Source organism: Eremomyces bilateralis (assembly GCF_010015585.1).
Source record: "Eremomyces bilateralis CBS 781.70 unplaced genomic scaffold P152scaffold_5, whole genome shotgun sequence".
Lineage (NCBI taxonomy): Eukaryota > Fungi > Ascomycota > Dothideomycetes > Eremomycetales > Eremomycetaceae > Eremomyces > Eremomyces bilateralis.
The window spans coordinates 1,098,407-1,114,111 of NW_022985071.1; the positions used below are offsets into that span (position 1 = coordinate 1,098,407).

Consider the following 15,705-nt stretch of genomic DNA (forward strand, 5'->3'; position numbering starts at 1 on the left):
CGTCCCAATGATCGTTGCCGCTGATATTTGCCACTGATTTTCCTGCTCGAAAAAGCATCGATGCCGTAATAATATAGAACAGACCATCGGAGAATAGCATGCATAGGTAGAATCAGAAGAACAGGGTCTTATATTCACTACAGTAACTTCCTAGCTATTTAGCTGACCGAGAAGTGTTGGAGACAGCCCATGGACCTTCTCGACTGTCGCCTCTGACACCCGATCCGATTGATCAAAGTAGGCGGACAACTGACCTCCGTCCAAATAACGATGGGGTTCTCGACTTTCTAGATCTAGCCAAATCTCCTAAGAAAACCCGATGGCCCAATAGCTTGCAGATTGTTGCTGTAGGTTGACTCATCCCCATACTAGGCACTAAGTTCGGCTCCTGGCAGCTCCGTTGCAGAATGTTCTGTAAAGAATCCTACTCCTCCCCCAGGGACCACAAGTCATAGTGGTTTTCACTGAGGTACCCTCCTGTGTTCATCACCTAAACGACCAACCTCATCCTGAAGACCAGGTCTAATGAGACCGTTGGCCCTTTGGGCATAAGAATTGCTGTGTATAGACGTTACAGGGATTGTTTCAACCATAGCAGGCGAAACATCAGTCTCGTTCCCCCTTTTCAGGCGGTTTGGTCGTAGCGAAACCGTAAGAAAGCCTGCAATTCATCATAAAGGAACTCCGATCAGGTATATGCGGAGCCTCCACAGCAGGCAGACTGAATATTCGCATCTTGTGCAGGTATAACTGGCGCAGACATGAAATCCTTTCCACCCTCCACGCAGAAGAATTTAAAGTAGCTCCAGAATCTAGTGGTACTTCCTAGGGCTGCCTGAGTTGCGTGATGGACAATTCCGAGTGGTTGAGGAGACTTTTACCAGTAAAACAGTCAAAGCAGTCAAAACAGTGTGCGTCAAGAAAACGAAATTGGAGGTCGAAATAGTCCACATTGTTCAGACTTAGAGATCATCCGAAGCTCTTCTTTAAATTGACAAAGCTTTCAAATCTATGACTGGGAAGTGGATTGCATTGAGTAAAGGCCGGATGAGATGACCGAAGGACTAGAATTGCACGCCACTGAAACCTGAAGCGACAGAAAGCTAAGAAACTACATCATTTGTTAGCCTCAAGAGCTACAACTATGTGACAATGACACAATGTAAAGAGATGTATACAAGTTTTGAAAATGGAGAATTGGCAAGTTAACATGAGTGAACAAGACAGAACAGACGCCTAGGAGAGATCACGTGCTGTGGTGATCCAGGATGCATCGATTGAATGACCGCATCAAATCAATTATTTTGTATTTCTAATTCCACTGATATTCCACCATAACGTCGCCATGTCTGCTATATCAATATTCTCATCCGTATGCACTATTCCTTTTGCAGCACTGAACCTACAGAAAGTAACCATGCATCACAGGCCCTGCGGCAAACCGCCCGCCCAACCCGTCTCCTCACATCCCAACTCTCCCGACCGACATGGACTCCTTCCTTTTCCCGCCTCGCACCCCTTCAGGCCCGCCTCCTCTCCGACTCCACGAAACAAGCCATCAACCAAGCTGTGGCGACCTCGCCGGTCGTCTTGTTCATGAAAGGGACGCCGGAAGCCCCGCAATGCGGCTACTCGCGCGCCTCGATCCAGATCCTGGGCCTCCAGGGCGTGGACCCTGCGAAGTTTACGGCGTTCAACGTCTTGGAGGACGAAGAGCTGCGGCAAGGTACGGAAGGAGTGCGCCATGCGTTTGGTCCGATGGAGTGCTAACGGTGCTTAGGTATCAAGGAGTACACGAACTGGCCGACGATCCCGCAGCTTTATTTGGAGAAGGAATTCGTGGGCGGTGCTGATATCGTCATGTCCATGCATCAGGACGGATCATTGGCGCAGCTTCTGGAGGAGAAGAAAGTCCTCGTCCCTGCAGAAGAGGAGAGCAAGTAGCCTGGTCTCCGTATGGGCCGTACGCCCAGTGGAGTCGATGGTTCTACTTCTGTACAACATGTGTTGTATACGACGGATCTGTATGCTACGCGGGCTTCAATTTCTCAAACAGGCCACCATCCAATCTGCCGAATGACATCTTAGGAATATATTCTTCTAAATGGATTGGAACGATGGGTTCAACACGCAGTGGCATAACTTCGGTTCATAAGGCTCAAGTCAGGTCTGGGGATATCAGATCGAGAAAGAACGATTCGAAGTCCTAATAGAAGCACGTAATCCTGAACAATAGTTGTCCCCAATGTGCTACAGTCTACCAACATTCGCGTATCGCTTGCCTTTTGCACCAATGAAAACCATTGCTCGCCAAACCAGGTCAAAGTGCGTCGTCTTCACTGTGCCGCGACAGAACCGCGGCGAAGAATACTGATGCATTCGTTCACACCGTCAATTAAGAATCCGAACCCACACGATCTCACCACGACACCGTCGCAATGAGGGGACGACAGCAGCGGGTACTCATAGCGCAATTCATCGGAACCTTTCCGAGATTCCGCAAGGAGAACTGACTCATAGGACACTTCCAAACTACCAAGGAGCCTTTCTGTTCACGTCCACTTCACTCCTGTCCGAACCCCACCGTTTCCTCCACGGCGATGGTGAGTTTTTGATTCAGTGCCTCGCCCGTCTTGTACGGCGGCAGATCCAGCCGGTTGAAGCACGTGTGGCTCTTGGGTAGCTGGCCCGGCTCCCCGGCCTTTTCGATAGTGAAACGGCGCGGGCCGTCGGAGCCTTGGAGGTCCTTAAAACCGTTCACGGGGATACGTGACGTCCCGGTAGCGAATTGAAGGAGACGGGATTTTTGTTCCGCATCCCACGAGCGAATGCACTGTTGATGCGGTCAGCGAATCTGAACGACCACGATTTGGAGATAGGGATCGCTAGTTACCTTCCAGAAGCTGACGATCACCTCATCGTTCTCCGTGTAGCCTCGGTAATCGGTGTGTTTCTTCCAGTCATCGACGTCAATGTCAGCGATACCACCGATGAGAAGCTCCAATTCTCGTTCGTCGAACACATTGACTAGATCCGAGGGAATGAGCTCATTAAATCCGGTCAGAAAAGCCTGGAACTGTTCCTGAACACGTTTCTGAATTCGCCATTCGGTGATGAGCCTACACCTCGTTAGCATAAATTTGGCCATTGAAGAAATTTGTACCTACTCGACGTATTCCTTCTTATTGTCATTGGTCACTTCAACGTCGTCACCACCCGGCTTCAGCTCCACGGTGATCTGCTCGCCGAATTTGTCATCGATGGTGGTGAAAGTCTCATCGATAGCATCCGTGATGTCATTCTCCCTGTATTGAGTCAGCGATGGGGTATTGATCCGGGGGATCCGGATCCACTTACAGCATCCATGTCAGCGTTCGATGAATATCTGCGTCGACGCCCTCCATGTCCGGCAGAGACACCTTCTTTCGAAGAATCATCTTATAGAAAGCGCCGATGAAAAACGCGTCCAAAAATCGTCGGTGGAAGATCGCTAAGCCAACGACGCGGCCGATGAATTTGAAATAATTCAAATGCTCAGGGTTAATGCCCGAGTGCGGGTTGATTTGAAGGGTATAGTTGTCGTGGGCGGAATACTCAAACAAGCAATAAAAGGGGTTGAACATCTCATGGGACAGGAGGAAGAAGAATTCTCTATACAATTGTTAGTGCGTGCGTGGAGAAGTAGCCGGGTATCATACCTTGACAAACCACCGTAGTCCAGGCCATCTTCGCCATCGAACTTGATCATTAGCCTCTTCTTCAAATCTGCTGGGGTCTGGCGCATGATTTCATGATACGAATCCTCGAAGATATGAGTTCGCCGGATTTTGACATGGCACTGACCCGACAGAATTCGAAGGGCGGGTTGCGATCGGAAATAGATCAACTTTCTCCTGAAGTCGCGCTTGTACTGCGGCACATTCTGGTCGAGGGACGACGGCAATCTCGGGTCATCCCACGTGGTGGTCTTGGTATTGTGATCGACGAAGTAGACGCGGGCGGTGTTGGTGAGGCGCATCTCCCATCCGCTCGGAAGCGGACCGAGCTGCGAAACGGGTTGCTGTTGGATGGTACTGTTGTTCGCGCTACTGCCGCCGTACATGCGAATGTACTGTTGCCGACGGGGATCGACCCACGTCGTGGTTCGTGTGTTGTGGTCGACGAAATATGCCCGGCCCTCTGGGGTGTGACGCTGCTCCCAGGCTGCAGGCAATTCCCCTGACCCAGCTGTTGTAGCACCCGTAGCCATCATCGACACGGCGTTAGCATTCGACGCTTGTGGAGAATTTCCTTCGGACAACGCCGGAGAATTGGCTCCGGTGCGATCTTCAGGGAGCATTCGATTTTGATGCCGAGTCCGTTCGGCCTGTGTTTGAGCTTCAAATGCATTGCGCTGGTCGCGTTCGCTGACACCCGCCTGAGGGCGGACCCAAGTGGTCTGTCGAGTGTTGTGGTCGACATAGTAGGTTCTCCCAAGGTTGTCCTCACGGCGTTCCCAGCCGGCCGGTAATCGCCCTTGCGCATCTTCGAATGCACTATAGCCCGAGTGCCGGGTTGCGGCCATACTCGCGGTGGGAGCAGGAGCCATACTATGCTGGATCTGGGGCGGCGCAGTGGGCGGGACTGGTAGCTGAGGGCTTGGTCGGGTCGGTGCTGGACTCGCGGGAGCTGGTCTGCTGCCAGGATACACGTCGGGATGCAAGGATTGTGATGGCGGGGCGGCAATCGGGGTCGGTGGAGGTTGGCCGTTGACGCCGTTCACGGACGAGCTGGCCGAAAGGTTCCCTTGGAGGGAGGGTCTGGAGGCGTTTTGGTTGGGATTTATAGGCTGGCTAAGGTTCGTGGACATGTTAAGAATGAGCTTTCCGTGAACGACCAAATTGTCATTTGACTTCTTGAGGTCGCGAGTAAGCATTTCTGGGGACAGGTTAGTGGATCTAGTCACTAGTTGCTCGAATTCCCGTAGAACATACCGTCTCCACCGGCGTCGAGGTCGATGACATTTCCTATGCGAACATTCACCACACCAAGGAAACCCTGATCCTTCTTCTTGAACTTCTTCTGGTCAAATATCTGGACTGCAAGGACGCTATCTTCGGTGACGGAACTGTTCTAGCGTCAGTCGGATATTCGCGTTGGCGATATGATAGAACCATACAGATCAAAGCTCTCATTCCAATATGGATTCAGCGTCTTCTTGATGACCGTCGTTGTTTTGGTCTGCTCGCCGTTGATCGTCGCCACAGCGAAAGGATCGGGGAATCCTGCATCGAGGGTCAATGGCGGGGTTCACTCAGCATGGACAAGGCAGCGAAACACGTACGGAACACATCTCGCTTGTAAAGACTATCTGCTGCGACGACTAGTGATAGATGTCAGCTCGATTAGACAACGGGAGGCACGCTGGGCGAACTTACTCGTTAAACGTAGGTTGGCTTGCTGAGCCGCCATGACGACCGTTGGGTCGGATGGAATCCGAGTCGATTAGCGGAGGTCCAGATGAAGATAGCGATGAGGAGAGATTCCCACAATCTCGGAGGACCCCGGCAACGATATGTGGAAGGAAAGCCTCAAGATGCGAGAGGCCGATGATGGAAGGAGAAAGTGCAACTCAGCACGACCACGTTCCCGTTCTGGTATTCCAGTGTGAGGGTGTCGTTGGAGGTGGAGCGAGCTGTGGAGGACGCACGAGGCCAAGGGTCGATCGGAGCGACTGAAGGAGAGAACAAGCCGCCAGTCAGCCAGGGAACTCAGTTGGGACTTGGGACTTGGGGCTTGGCTTGAGAATGAGGTAGGTAAGTTGGCTAGTGCGCGTCGTGAGGAAGTGCTAACTGTGCTAAGGAACAAGCGCCTAGTGGCGACGTGGGTGAGTTTGACGGTGCAAAGTGGGCTGTGCAGCTGCCCGTCCAGGTGCTATTGATGTATTCGGGGCTGTATGTCGTATTATAGGTTCGTGGAAGGCCGTGACGAATTAATTAAGGCAGTGCCTGATATGGTCAGGTCGGTAGGGGACGACTCCTGACGAGGATTCGAACTTTTCCTCGAGTTTGCAGATGACGCTTTGGTGAGAGAGAAAAGGATGGAAAGTTGGTACTGTTCAGGTCCAGTTCCAGTTCGGCGGTTCAGAGGATCGGTGTAAGACTTCAAGTTCCCCGTCCCTCACACTCTCTACTTCTAAGAACCACCGAAACTGGGACTCGAGATGTCCTAATCGCAGGAGACATCAGTTGTCGCATGTCACTTGGATTTTGTGGTAGAAGTTATCCAATGGGAAAATGAAGAAGGTTATCAGAACAGAATCAGATATTGGTGGAAAAAGAGTTTATTTACTTGGGCAAGTACTTATCTCTACTCCGTACCTACTTATGTCCCAGACTCCCAGTTAACTTAAATACAGTAGCACTTACTAAGATACGAAGATCAATAGCAGTGTGCCTAACGACCAGACCAATGAAAGCCGAGTTTTGCTTCTCGAGTATCCAGGCGCCTCTAATAATCCAGCTGCTGGATGGCGAGATGTAAGCAGTAAGCAGGCACTTTGATCGACCGTAGACCTCCATTTGTGGACGATGAAATTTCCACGTCCACAGAACAACTATTTTTAATAAATCCATTGAAGTGAGAACCGAGAGGTGAGAAGTGAATTGGAGACCATCCGATGCCGGATTTCTCGTGGTGAGAGATCCATGCCATTCTTGTCTGTTGGGACTTCTGGAAACCGCTGGAAAGGGACTGTTCCGAACGCAGTACGTACGTATCGTTTTCGTATCCGGCCGCGAGTTAATGGATGCCCTACAGAGTAACGTTGAGTGCTACAGAAAAGACCTCCAAAAACGGAGGTTTCTGACGCCGTTTTCTGCGGTTTTTCCACCTAGGTGAAACGCCCTCGTTTCGTTACCAGCATTGCCCAAAACTCCCTGGCATTGTGCCAAGCCCTGCACACGCTCACCAAAGTCGGATCCCTACTTTGGTCCATCCAACCAGCCCAAACTTGGTGGGGGGCCGATTTTGGACTTCCTGTTTTCAGTTTTTTGACCTTCGCAACTTCAATGCCTCCATGCTAATTTCGGAAGCATGGTTGGTGTCAAGCGATATGGCTCCGCTGCAGAGCCTTCCTCTGCTTTCGTATATAATAACAACCAATGTCCAGGCCCGTCGCTTGATGGATCGTTCCGTCGTGCCCGCTTGTCTTCTCTTCTCTTCCATACTTGGGCCGTCGCTCTTTCACTCCTCCAGACGCATCTCCGTTAACCGGCTGCCTTTGGCTGAATTGCACTTCGCTCTCTTAGGCGACCGCTCTCTACATCGAACTCCGAGACCATCGTAATGGGAAGAGGAAACAAGTCGCGCCCCCGCGGCAAAAAAGATACGCCATGAGACTCTGCGTACTATGAATCGCTCTATGCCGACGATCTAACCCCAGCATTGCGCCCTATCACAGCCGCAACCGAGAGAGGAGTTGACTATGTGTGGAAGAAGTGGACAAAGTGTGTATTCGCTAGGATTTCCCAAGTCTATCCATGACTGGCTGTCTATCCCTCTTTGATCAGATACTGTTCGCTCCGAGTCCTTAACCCGGATGCTCTTGACCGCCTGCGAAACATGAGCGTAGCCGAGATCCGGCGATTCATGCACTGGTATCTGGAAAATCATGCTATGACGAAGCTGAATTCCTTCTATGTGCTGATGCGTTACTGGCGGATGATGTACGCTCGGAAGATATACCAAAGCCTAGACCTTGTCATCGCTTCGGATATGAAAGACGTAAGGCTGTGGTTCCGTCTAGAGACCGTCTCTAACAGCATCGCTAAGGTATGGTTAGTTCATCGGCACCGTCCTTAAAAAGCGAGTACAGTTTGAGTGAGGGGATGAAAGAGAAGCCTGTCATGAACGTAGACGATGGGTACCTGCTCCTATACCACCATTACGCGCTATCGAACGAATACTACGCACACGAGCGGGAGCGAGTTCAGCACAGTTTGATTATTCTCTTCATGATAGGCACCTCTGCAAGGCCGTCGACGCTCGTCGAAGGGGGCGGCTACTACAACACAAACGAATGCCTTAAGTACAACGATATTGAGATATTCAAGGTTAGAGATCCAAACCTCCCCTCTCAACAAGTCTTTCTTATGAGAGTCCGGCTTCGGCTTCTCAAGGGCAAAAGAGACAAGGGCCTGCCGTAAGTATTCCATATCCTCTTGAGTTCACGTCGGCTAAGGTCATTAAGGATCAAGGTGGTGTTTTGTGAGCGAGACGATAATCTTGCTTTTTGCGCCATTCTGCAAGTTTTCGGGCTCGCCTTCGCAGATGACGCCTTCGACAGTGACTGGATCAAGCAGCCAAAGGACTTGTATACATTTTCGGTCCCACCTCACCTGCAAAGTGTGCAGCTACATTGGAAAGAGTCAATGCAGGACATTCCGATTTTCCGGCGATCTGTTTTTCGCGGCGGGCAGGCGACCATATCACCGAATAGATCGGTTCAGTACATGAATCTCTATTACCAGAACGCGCGACTAGGTAAATCTGCTGGTTTTGCAGATCCTCTCGGGCTATACAGCTATCGTAGAGGCGCTGGTGAAGCGATTGATTGTAAGGGCACACTCTTACTCCTACGCTGGCAATCTTCTTACATCTGCGTGCTTCATAACGTTTTTGAGGCCTTCCTCGCTAACATCATTTCTAGGCGTAGCTGGTTCAGATATGCGGAGCTTTATGATGGGCCATGCTCGTGCAAGTCTCTTTGAGCGCTATTATCGTAATAGCGTTGTCCAGCTCGATTCGGTATCCACGTTCCTCGAAGTGCCTTCCAGCGACGCGCTGATCAAACTGGCTGGGCATATGAGCTTGACCCGGGATCTCTCTGCGGCCGATTCCATCAACGTCGAGGATTCTGCGGTTGACAGCGACCCTAGTATCCAAGAAATCGAAAAGACGTGCCTCCGGTTTCGGAAAGACCTCATTGAAACTTTTGGGAAGATCAAGAACGGAACGGGCACGGAGCTCTACGATACGTACCGGCGCGAGCGAAGCCATTTACGCAGCGAGAGGATTAAGGTAAAACGGGCGCTCGAGGAAGAAGCCCGGCAACAGTATTTCCGGACCGCCGGGACTAGGTATATCGATGAACAGCGACGCGGCATCGCTCGTGAATATGTCGAACCGAAACCTATATTCCAATTCGAGGAACAGGAGAGGCTGGCAGCGCTCCTCTTCCAGAATCGAGATGTTCGGCAAGTATCTGAGGAAGAGATTTACGGGGTAGCGCATTGCAGCGATGGATAACCTAATCAGCTTATGCGGTCGGCATTTGCCCCGCCATGCGCCCCGTCGTCATCTCTCGTTGCGAGATAAATCTGTGGAAGAATACCGGAGGAGGATGAGAAAGATTTTGACCCCGACCTCTTCCCTTTGGTGTGTCTGGGCACCCAATGCCTGTTCTGTCTCGGCAATCAGAGCCTAGGGCCACAGTCTAGAACCTTCGCATTTGCTCGAAAGGATGCTCTAAAGGATCACGTTGAGAAGCATTTACGCCACCACGACTGGTCGAAAGAGCCGGAATGCCCTCACCCGCTCTGCGAAGAGGCTTTGAGCACTGATATGCACTTCAAGAACCATACGGCATGGGTTCACAACATTTTCTTGTAGCGAAACTGCCAATGAAAACACTGTTCGGAAAGTCCTTGACTGCCAAGACACATCTGGAGCTTTGTTTCAACCTCCAGATGTGTCTTGGCATCACTCCAGTCTCTTGTCGCTCCACCTTTCCGTATCATTCCAGACTCCATGTTCCTACTTGCGTTGTCTCATGGGTGTACTGATTTGTATCACACCGATCTCCGAAAATGAGCTCAGACGCAGGCAACCTGAGCTTCAGAAAGATATGCATGAACGAGAAATGTCCAATTATGTTGGTGTCATGTACGGTTACGCCACTTGATACTCTGTTCTGTTGAGAGAGCGTCGGTGTGAGATACTCGAGCGACTGTGGAGCGGGAGTGCTTTCCTCGCGGATACATCAACCGCCGACATCCAATACTGGTGTCTGAACATCCTGGCGCTTGCAATTGCACATCCACCATCCTAACCATCATGAAAGCGAGAATCATTCTTCTGGGCCTGCGTTTTGCAGCCTCAACTCTAGGAGCCTCGGCTCCCAAGGACGCTCCGGAAATCCTTCTTGCAGGACCACGACCTCCAGAGACCCCAAATCTTACTCCTCCGACAGGTGCTTCTTCGTTTTCGAAGCCGTACTGCATCTCCCAACCGCCCCAAGGTAGCTGCTATACCGCCAAAGTCTGCAACCAAGGGCCCGTAGATCTTAAACCGTGCGATAAATACACCGTCACTTATGACAAGCATGGAAATCCTCTGGAGGAGGAATTTACAATGAGTCCGAACCGTCCAAGATGTGGGAAACAAGCGAATGGTATCACCTGCGACCCGTAAGTTTGGCACTGCGTCTGATATTGAGAGGTTCTAACGCAGAAAGCCATAATGGATGGGTAGTTGTTGTTCAGAGGATGGGTATTGTGGGAGCGACGAGTATATCTGCAGTATCAAGAAGAAATGTCCTGCTTGTCCCACTGAAGGTGGTTGTCAGTCAGGGGGTAACTACAATTTCACGCATCACCAGCTTTTTAGAGGCATAAATCAGATATCTAACTGTGAACCAGACTACTACCCACGGCCTCCGGAGACTTCTGAAAATAAATGCGGCCCACAGTTCGGTGGAAAGCTGTGTGATGTCCGTTTCAATACAGGACCATGCTGCTCAAAGGAAGGGTAAACCCGACCACCCCTTGAGGCAGAATTCCGCTGACCAGTGAATAGTGAATGCGGCTAAACGGCAATAGATATTGTGGGTCTTCTTCACAGCATTGCGGTACAGGGTGTCAGAACGGGTTAGTCAACTCGCAAGACACAGAAGACGACAGATATTGATTTGCACAAGACTTTGTACCGCCTAGGAGGAATGCTGAGGGTTGTCCAGCATGAGCGGATCTGCGGGAGCCTGCATATTAGATGATAGATCCATTGAGAAGCGCGGACGCGGACGGACCACACTTTCAGAATACCGAATCTCTGATTCCAAATTCAGGAACCGGTTTGGGCAGATTCCTGGAACAATGGTTGGCATCATGTTCTAGTTCGAGACCAAGACCGATGCCAGGGGCATTAACGAGGAAGCACATGGTGCGGGAAGTCGCTAGGCGACAGGATTGCTCAATGACATGACGTCAATCTAGGGGACCATTAATATGCAAGAAAGTCGTCATTGCTACTGCCATCCCCCCCGGTCCATCCATCAGAATTCTGGAAGCGATGCCACGACTTGGGTTTTGCCCAAACCACAGGAACATTCTGCCTCATTTCAAATCGATTATCAGACTGGTCCACGGTTTTAGGAGAGAAGCAAGTCCATTTCTGAGCATGTTTGTCAATTTTGCAGGTGCTCCATGACTTCTCGAACCTATTCAAATTCCTCCCGGAGTCAAAGCACACGGCTCCGACGATAGCTTCATCTTTCGCGGTCGAGGCTATGAGGACTGCTTCGAGAATTTCTCAGCAGCACAATTGCTTGTGCATCGTGCTAAACTTTTGACTGGTTACAGAATCATATCAGCTTTTATTCCGAAGTGCGCGGACCGGTTGACGCTTACATGTGTCGACACAGCTGGCATCTCCGCTCCCGTTGCGGACACAATTAACGTACTCTCGTTTCGTCGAAGCACACTGTTCCGAATTGGCGCAGTTTTTTAAACCGTCAGTGCTGTTGTCGGGACTTGGGGCGCAAGGTGCTCGTACCATATTCAAGACGACTTTTCAAACCCAGAGGATCCGACACTCCACCATCTGCGCCAGGAACTGCACCGCCCCTGTTCTCACTTGCGTTTCGATTCCCTCTAGGGCTACGGATCGCATCCTTCTGAGGTTTGGCATCCTTTCTGTTGACGCTTTTTTCCTCGTCGCTTTCCTGGGGCGAATGCGCGGGCGTACTCGTCGAGGCTCCTCCACGGAGTCCTATGCGTCTTGGATCGTTGGGCAGCATTTCGTTGTTTAGGCTCTAAACAGGCGTGCAGCAGTATGGAAGAGAGATGATTGTAACGCGAAGGATCGGGTGGTTTCTTATGGACCATTGGAACGGAGAGGCTCGGGTAGTTAAGGCTTTCAGAGTTTGCATTATATGACATCTTAATGATATATCCCTGATTTCCGGGTTTTTCGGCATCTATCATGAATAGAAAGGGAAGAAGTTTGATCATGTGCTACTGAGCGAACGAAATTGGCGTTGACATCCAGCTTTCATGCGGTCCCTGGAAATATACCAATGGTTTTACATGGAATACTGAATGAGATTTGAATTTGTTCGCATGATGTTTTATGGTAACGGCGCGCAAATTCTGCCTGAACAGAAACGAGAGCGCCGACGATGCATGACGTCACAGATAGACAATCTGCTGACAGAGAGGCAAAGTCACTTCAGAGTTCAGAAGCACGAAGGTCTACCAAACCATTCCAATTCAGTCTATAGAAGGATTACTGCGGACTTCGTGTTCCTGTACTAAGGCAACTAAGCCAAAAGTCTGCGCACAGACCCCATTCTCACCTGAATATCTCTACACCCACCCCTTACTTTGACAATCAATAACTTTACCAAAATGAGGTCTTTTGGCACAAAAATAAGTGGTAATCGAGGGCCTAATAAGGAGTTATCGGCCGCTTAAAGAGTTGGATTGTTCAGGCTGCTGAAGATGGGAAACCAAAGACTGAAATCGCGCGGAACTTTCGCGTCTCTAGAAGCGCGGTGCATGGGACTCTAGAGAGGTGGGAAGAACATCAAACCACTGTATCTTTACCCCGTGAAGGGTGTCCCCATAAGCTATCACGCCCTGACGAACGGCATATCGTTCAAATCGCGCGTCGATTTCCTAAAATGGAGTATGGAGAGCTCCTCGCAGGTATTTTGTACCTCCGCATTTCTAGGAAGACTATCTACCGAACCCTTAAGAAATATCACCTTACGAAATGGCGAGCGAAGAAGAGGCCTTACCTGAAGCCCCACCACGCAAAAGACCGCCTCCAATTTGCCCACGAATTCCTTGAATTCGACTTCTCCCCGACCCACTCCATGGACGAGTGCTCGTATGAGAAGGGGGCGGGCGGTAAGCAGGTATGGGTATGGCGACTGTACCACGAGGCATATGATCCGCAAATGGTAGAGCCTAAGACCTCTGGCAAGGCCATTTCACAGATGATATGGGGCTCAATCTCGCGTGATGGGAGGTCAGGCCTGGTGATCATGGACCGCGACGAAACCTCCGCAAGACAGGGCTATTCCGCGAAATCCTACATCGCTACGTTAGAGGAGGGACTTCTCCCTACGTACGAACCCGGGGATATTGTTATCCAGGATAACGCAAGGATCCATACGGCTAAAATCACCCAAGAATGGCTGGAGACGCACGGCATTTGGGTCATCGATTGGCCGGCCAATTCCCCAGACATCAACCCCATCGAGCATATATGGCATCTGTTGAAATCAAAGGTCCTAGAGCTGCACCCCGAATTGAAGACGATGGGCGCCTCGGAGGAGGCACGGGAGGCCATGAATGCGGCGTTAAAGGAGGCGTGGTGGGCGATCCCTCAGGAGACGACCCGAGAGCTGATCGACTCAATTCCGCGACGTCTACGGGCGGTAATCAAGGGAAAAGGGTGGCATATGAAATATTAGATATTTCCCAATTAAGAAATCAAAAAAGTAGACTGAATTTGCATTTGTATGTGTTTTGCAGCGTATCTCAAGATACGGTGTATAGCGATTAGATTTGGTGATTTTCGGGGGTGTGTGCAGACATTTGTCTACTTAGTGTATCTTGAGCCATGATTTCGCCGTGTTTTGGGAGAGCTTGGCCTCTTCGCAAACATCTTTGAACGTTTTGCCTTTCGGTCAGTCGTCGTACGCTTGAAAAAACCGGGGTTTTTTGACTGTATCGTACTCCCGGCGCTTTATTTGCCTATCAGGAGTATGAGGGCGTTCCATACTGATAGGAAATAGTGGTGTTGGGCCGGCCCCCGGTTGACAAAAAAAGCGAGACTCACAACAGGAACCCCGATTCCCACCAAAATCCTTAACTTTGGAGGCTTATATCTCTACGAAGAGTAAATAATATTTTATAAAATTAAATCACATCATTTAAACTAACCCAAAAAGCTATTTTATAAAGATTTTAAATTTAAATAAACGTTATCTGTTAGTTATTTCTTGCCTACCTTTTAGCTTCAAGAAATTGATGTAGAAACAGCCTACCTTAGGCGGCGCAAGACAATATCTCAGGACCTATATACAATTAAGATTCTAGAAAAGTAGAATATTATTAACTCGATACTCTGAACTTGTATTTTAGCTTAAAGTAATTTAAAATAATTATTGGTTGAGTTATGAGCCTCCAAAGTCGAGGATTTTGGTGGGAATAGGGGTTCCTGTTGTGAGTCTCGCTTTTTTTGTCAACCGCGTGGCCGGTTTGGTGGTTCTAGAGGTTTGGTATGGTATCCGACCGGGGCCAGGTTTTGGGTGGTTGGTGGGTGGGGTTGGGGTATTCAATTTCGTCCACCCCGGAGGCGGGTACGGAGGACAGTATCATGGCCTCCCGAAATGAGAACGTTGTGCTTATCAAATGATAGCGGTGACGTATATCTAGCAGCAATTGACCTGGTTTCATCGTCATTATGTTGTCATGGTTTGGACGACGATACATCATCGCGGCTCGCACAAGACATAAAAGAGCGGCTATGCCGAGGAGAGTACTGTTTCTTAACCCCAAAATACGTATTTGCGAACCTCTGTTAAACCAGACCAAAGCACGACACGATGACTAGCAACCGGAATCCAGGAAATTTCGCCAATAGGTGGGTATTTTTATCGAATCGTTAACTGACTTCCACTAATGTTTTCACAGGCCTCAGGAGGAGGTTCAGGACATTGCCTCTGCAGGTGGCCAGGCAAGCCACTCTGGCGGATTCGCAAGCATGGATCCCGACAAGCAGGTTGGTGTTCTCCGTCTATGATCTATAGCAGGGTCAGTAGATGCTAAACACAATTCCTCTAGCGCGACATTGCCTCCAAGGGCGGTCAAGCATCCTCCGGATCGTTTGAGAAGGGCAGTGAGAGAGCTAAAGAGGCTGGCGCCAAGGGAGGTTCCAAGTAAATAATTAGGCGACGAATCGCGATACCTTCAAAACAAAAGGGAAAAAGATACGTGACCGGTTATACAGTTAAACTTTGAAACACTTGAGACGGCTATAACTTAAAATCAACACCGTAATCGTTGAACCTAGCAACAGGCTTGGACGTTGTCACCGGTGTTGCAGGTAGATGGTCGATTCATTATGGTATAATCTTGCACTCGCAGTGTCCTGTGAGAAAACTCCGAGCATGCCCAGTAGATTTTCCTCGCTTTCGAAGGGTCCAGCCAGTTCCTTATTCATTGACTAGTACTGTGTGGGGTCAGAGTAATCCGGTCAAACCCCTGTTTTTTGTTGGATATCAACCATCCTCTAGTTACCTCAGCAAGCTCAGGCCATTGTGGTAGTGCCTGAGGCAACAAACCGCGCTATACCTAATTGGTATGGTCCTCGACCAAATAGCCTGAGGATCCTGTCATTGATTTTCGGCCTGAGTCGAGATCGTTTGTATGAGAG

At 50.0% G+C, this 15,705-nt stretch overlaps 5 protein-coding genes across 5 annotated transcripts; 3 read left to right on the forward strand and 2 right to left on the reverse strand.

Annotated features, from left to right (window-relative positions):
- Positions 1 to 1,345: 1,345 nt before the first annotated feature.
- P152DRAFT_472273 (glutaredoxin) lies at positions 1,346 to 1,944 on the forward strand (the record flags this gene model as incomplete). Its single annotated transcript, XM_033681143.1, has 3 exons — positions 1,346 to 1,372; positions 1,429 to 1,726; positions 1,781 to 1,944. The coding sequence occupies 3 exons, from the start codon at positions 1,346 to 1,348 to the stop codon at positions 1,942 to 1,944; spliced, it is 489 nt and encodes a 162-aa protein (XP_033536153.1).
- A 619-nt stretch (positions 1,945 to 2,563) lies between these two features.
- P152DRAFT_472274 (E3 ubiquitin-protein ligase hula) lies at positions 2,564 to 5,451 on the reverse strand (the record flags this gene model as incomplete). The annotated part of the gene is made up of 9 exons (XM_033681144.1): positions 2,564 to 2,833; positions 2,894 to 3,119; positions 3,168 to 3,305; positions 3,358 to 3,651; positions 3,699 to 4,917; positions 4,974 to 5,107; positions 5,159 to 5,264; positions 5,324 to 5,362; positions 5,418 to 5,451. 9 exons carry the CDS (start codon positions 5,449 to 5,451, stop codon positions 2,564 to 2,566), a joined length of 2,460 nt encoding a protein of 819 aa, XP_033536154.1.
- Positions 5,452 to 7,814: 2,363 nt separating this feature from the next.
- P152DRAFT_447870 (uncharacterized protein) lies at positions 7,815 to 9,288 on the forward strand (the record flags this gene model as incomplete). The annotated part of the gene is made up of 3 exons (XM_033678014.1): positions 7,815 to 8,182; positions 8,231 to 8,595; positions 8,690 to 9,288. 3 exons carry the CDS (start codon positions 7,815 to 7,817, stop codon positions 9,286 to 9,288), a joined length of 1,332 nt encoding a protein of 443 aa, XP_033536155.1.
- A 2,384-nt stretch (positions 9,289 to 11,672) lies between these two features.
- Positions 11,673 to 12,459, reverse strand: P152DRAFT_456787 (uncharacterized protein). Its single transcript, XM_033679085.1, has one exon. It carries the CDS (start codon positions 12,053 to 12,055, stop codon positions 11,771 to 11,773), a length of 285 nt encoding a protein of 94 aa, XP_033536156.1. The 5' UTR covers positions 12,056 to 12,459; the 3' UTR covers positions 11,673 to 11,770.
- Positions 12,460 to 14,844: 2,385 nt separating this feature from the next.
- Positions 14,845 to 15,436, forward strand: P152DRAFT_456792 (conidiation-specific protein 10). The gene is made up of 3 exons (XM_033679086.1): positions 14,845 to 14,913; positions 14,964 to 15,051; positions 15,114 to 15,436. Exons 1-3 carry the CDS (start codon positions 14,876 to 14,878, stop codon positions 15,210 to 15,212), a joined length of 225 nt encoding a protein of 74 aa, XP_033536157.1. The 5' UTR covers positions 14,845 to 14,875; the 3' UTR covers positions 15,213 to 15,436.
- Positions 15,437 to 15,705: the final 269 nt, after the last annotated feature.

Coding starts and splice junctions, on each gene's coding strand:
- P152DRAFT_456787 (XM_033679085.1), bottom strand. CDS start 12,055: ATGCTGCCCAACGATCCAAGACGCATAGGACTCCGTGGAGGAGCCTCG.
- P152DRAFT_456792 (XM_033679086.1), top strand. CDS start 14,876: ATGACTAGCAACCGGAATCCAGGAAATTTCGCCAATAG. Junction 14,914..14,963: donor CCAGGAAATTTCGCCAATAG/GTGGGTATTTTT, acceptor ATGTTTTCACAG/GCCTCAGGAGGAGGTTCAGG. Junction 15,052..15,113: donor GCATGGATCCCGACAAGCAG/GTTGGTGTTCTC, acceptor CAATTCCTCTAG/CGCGACATTGCCTCCAAGGG.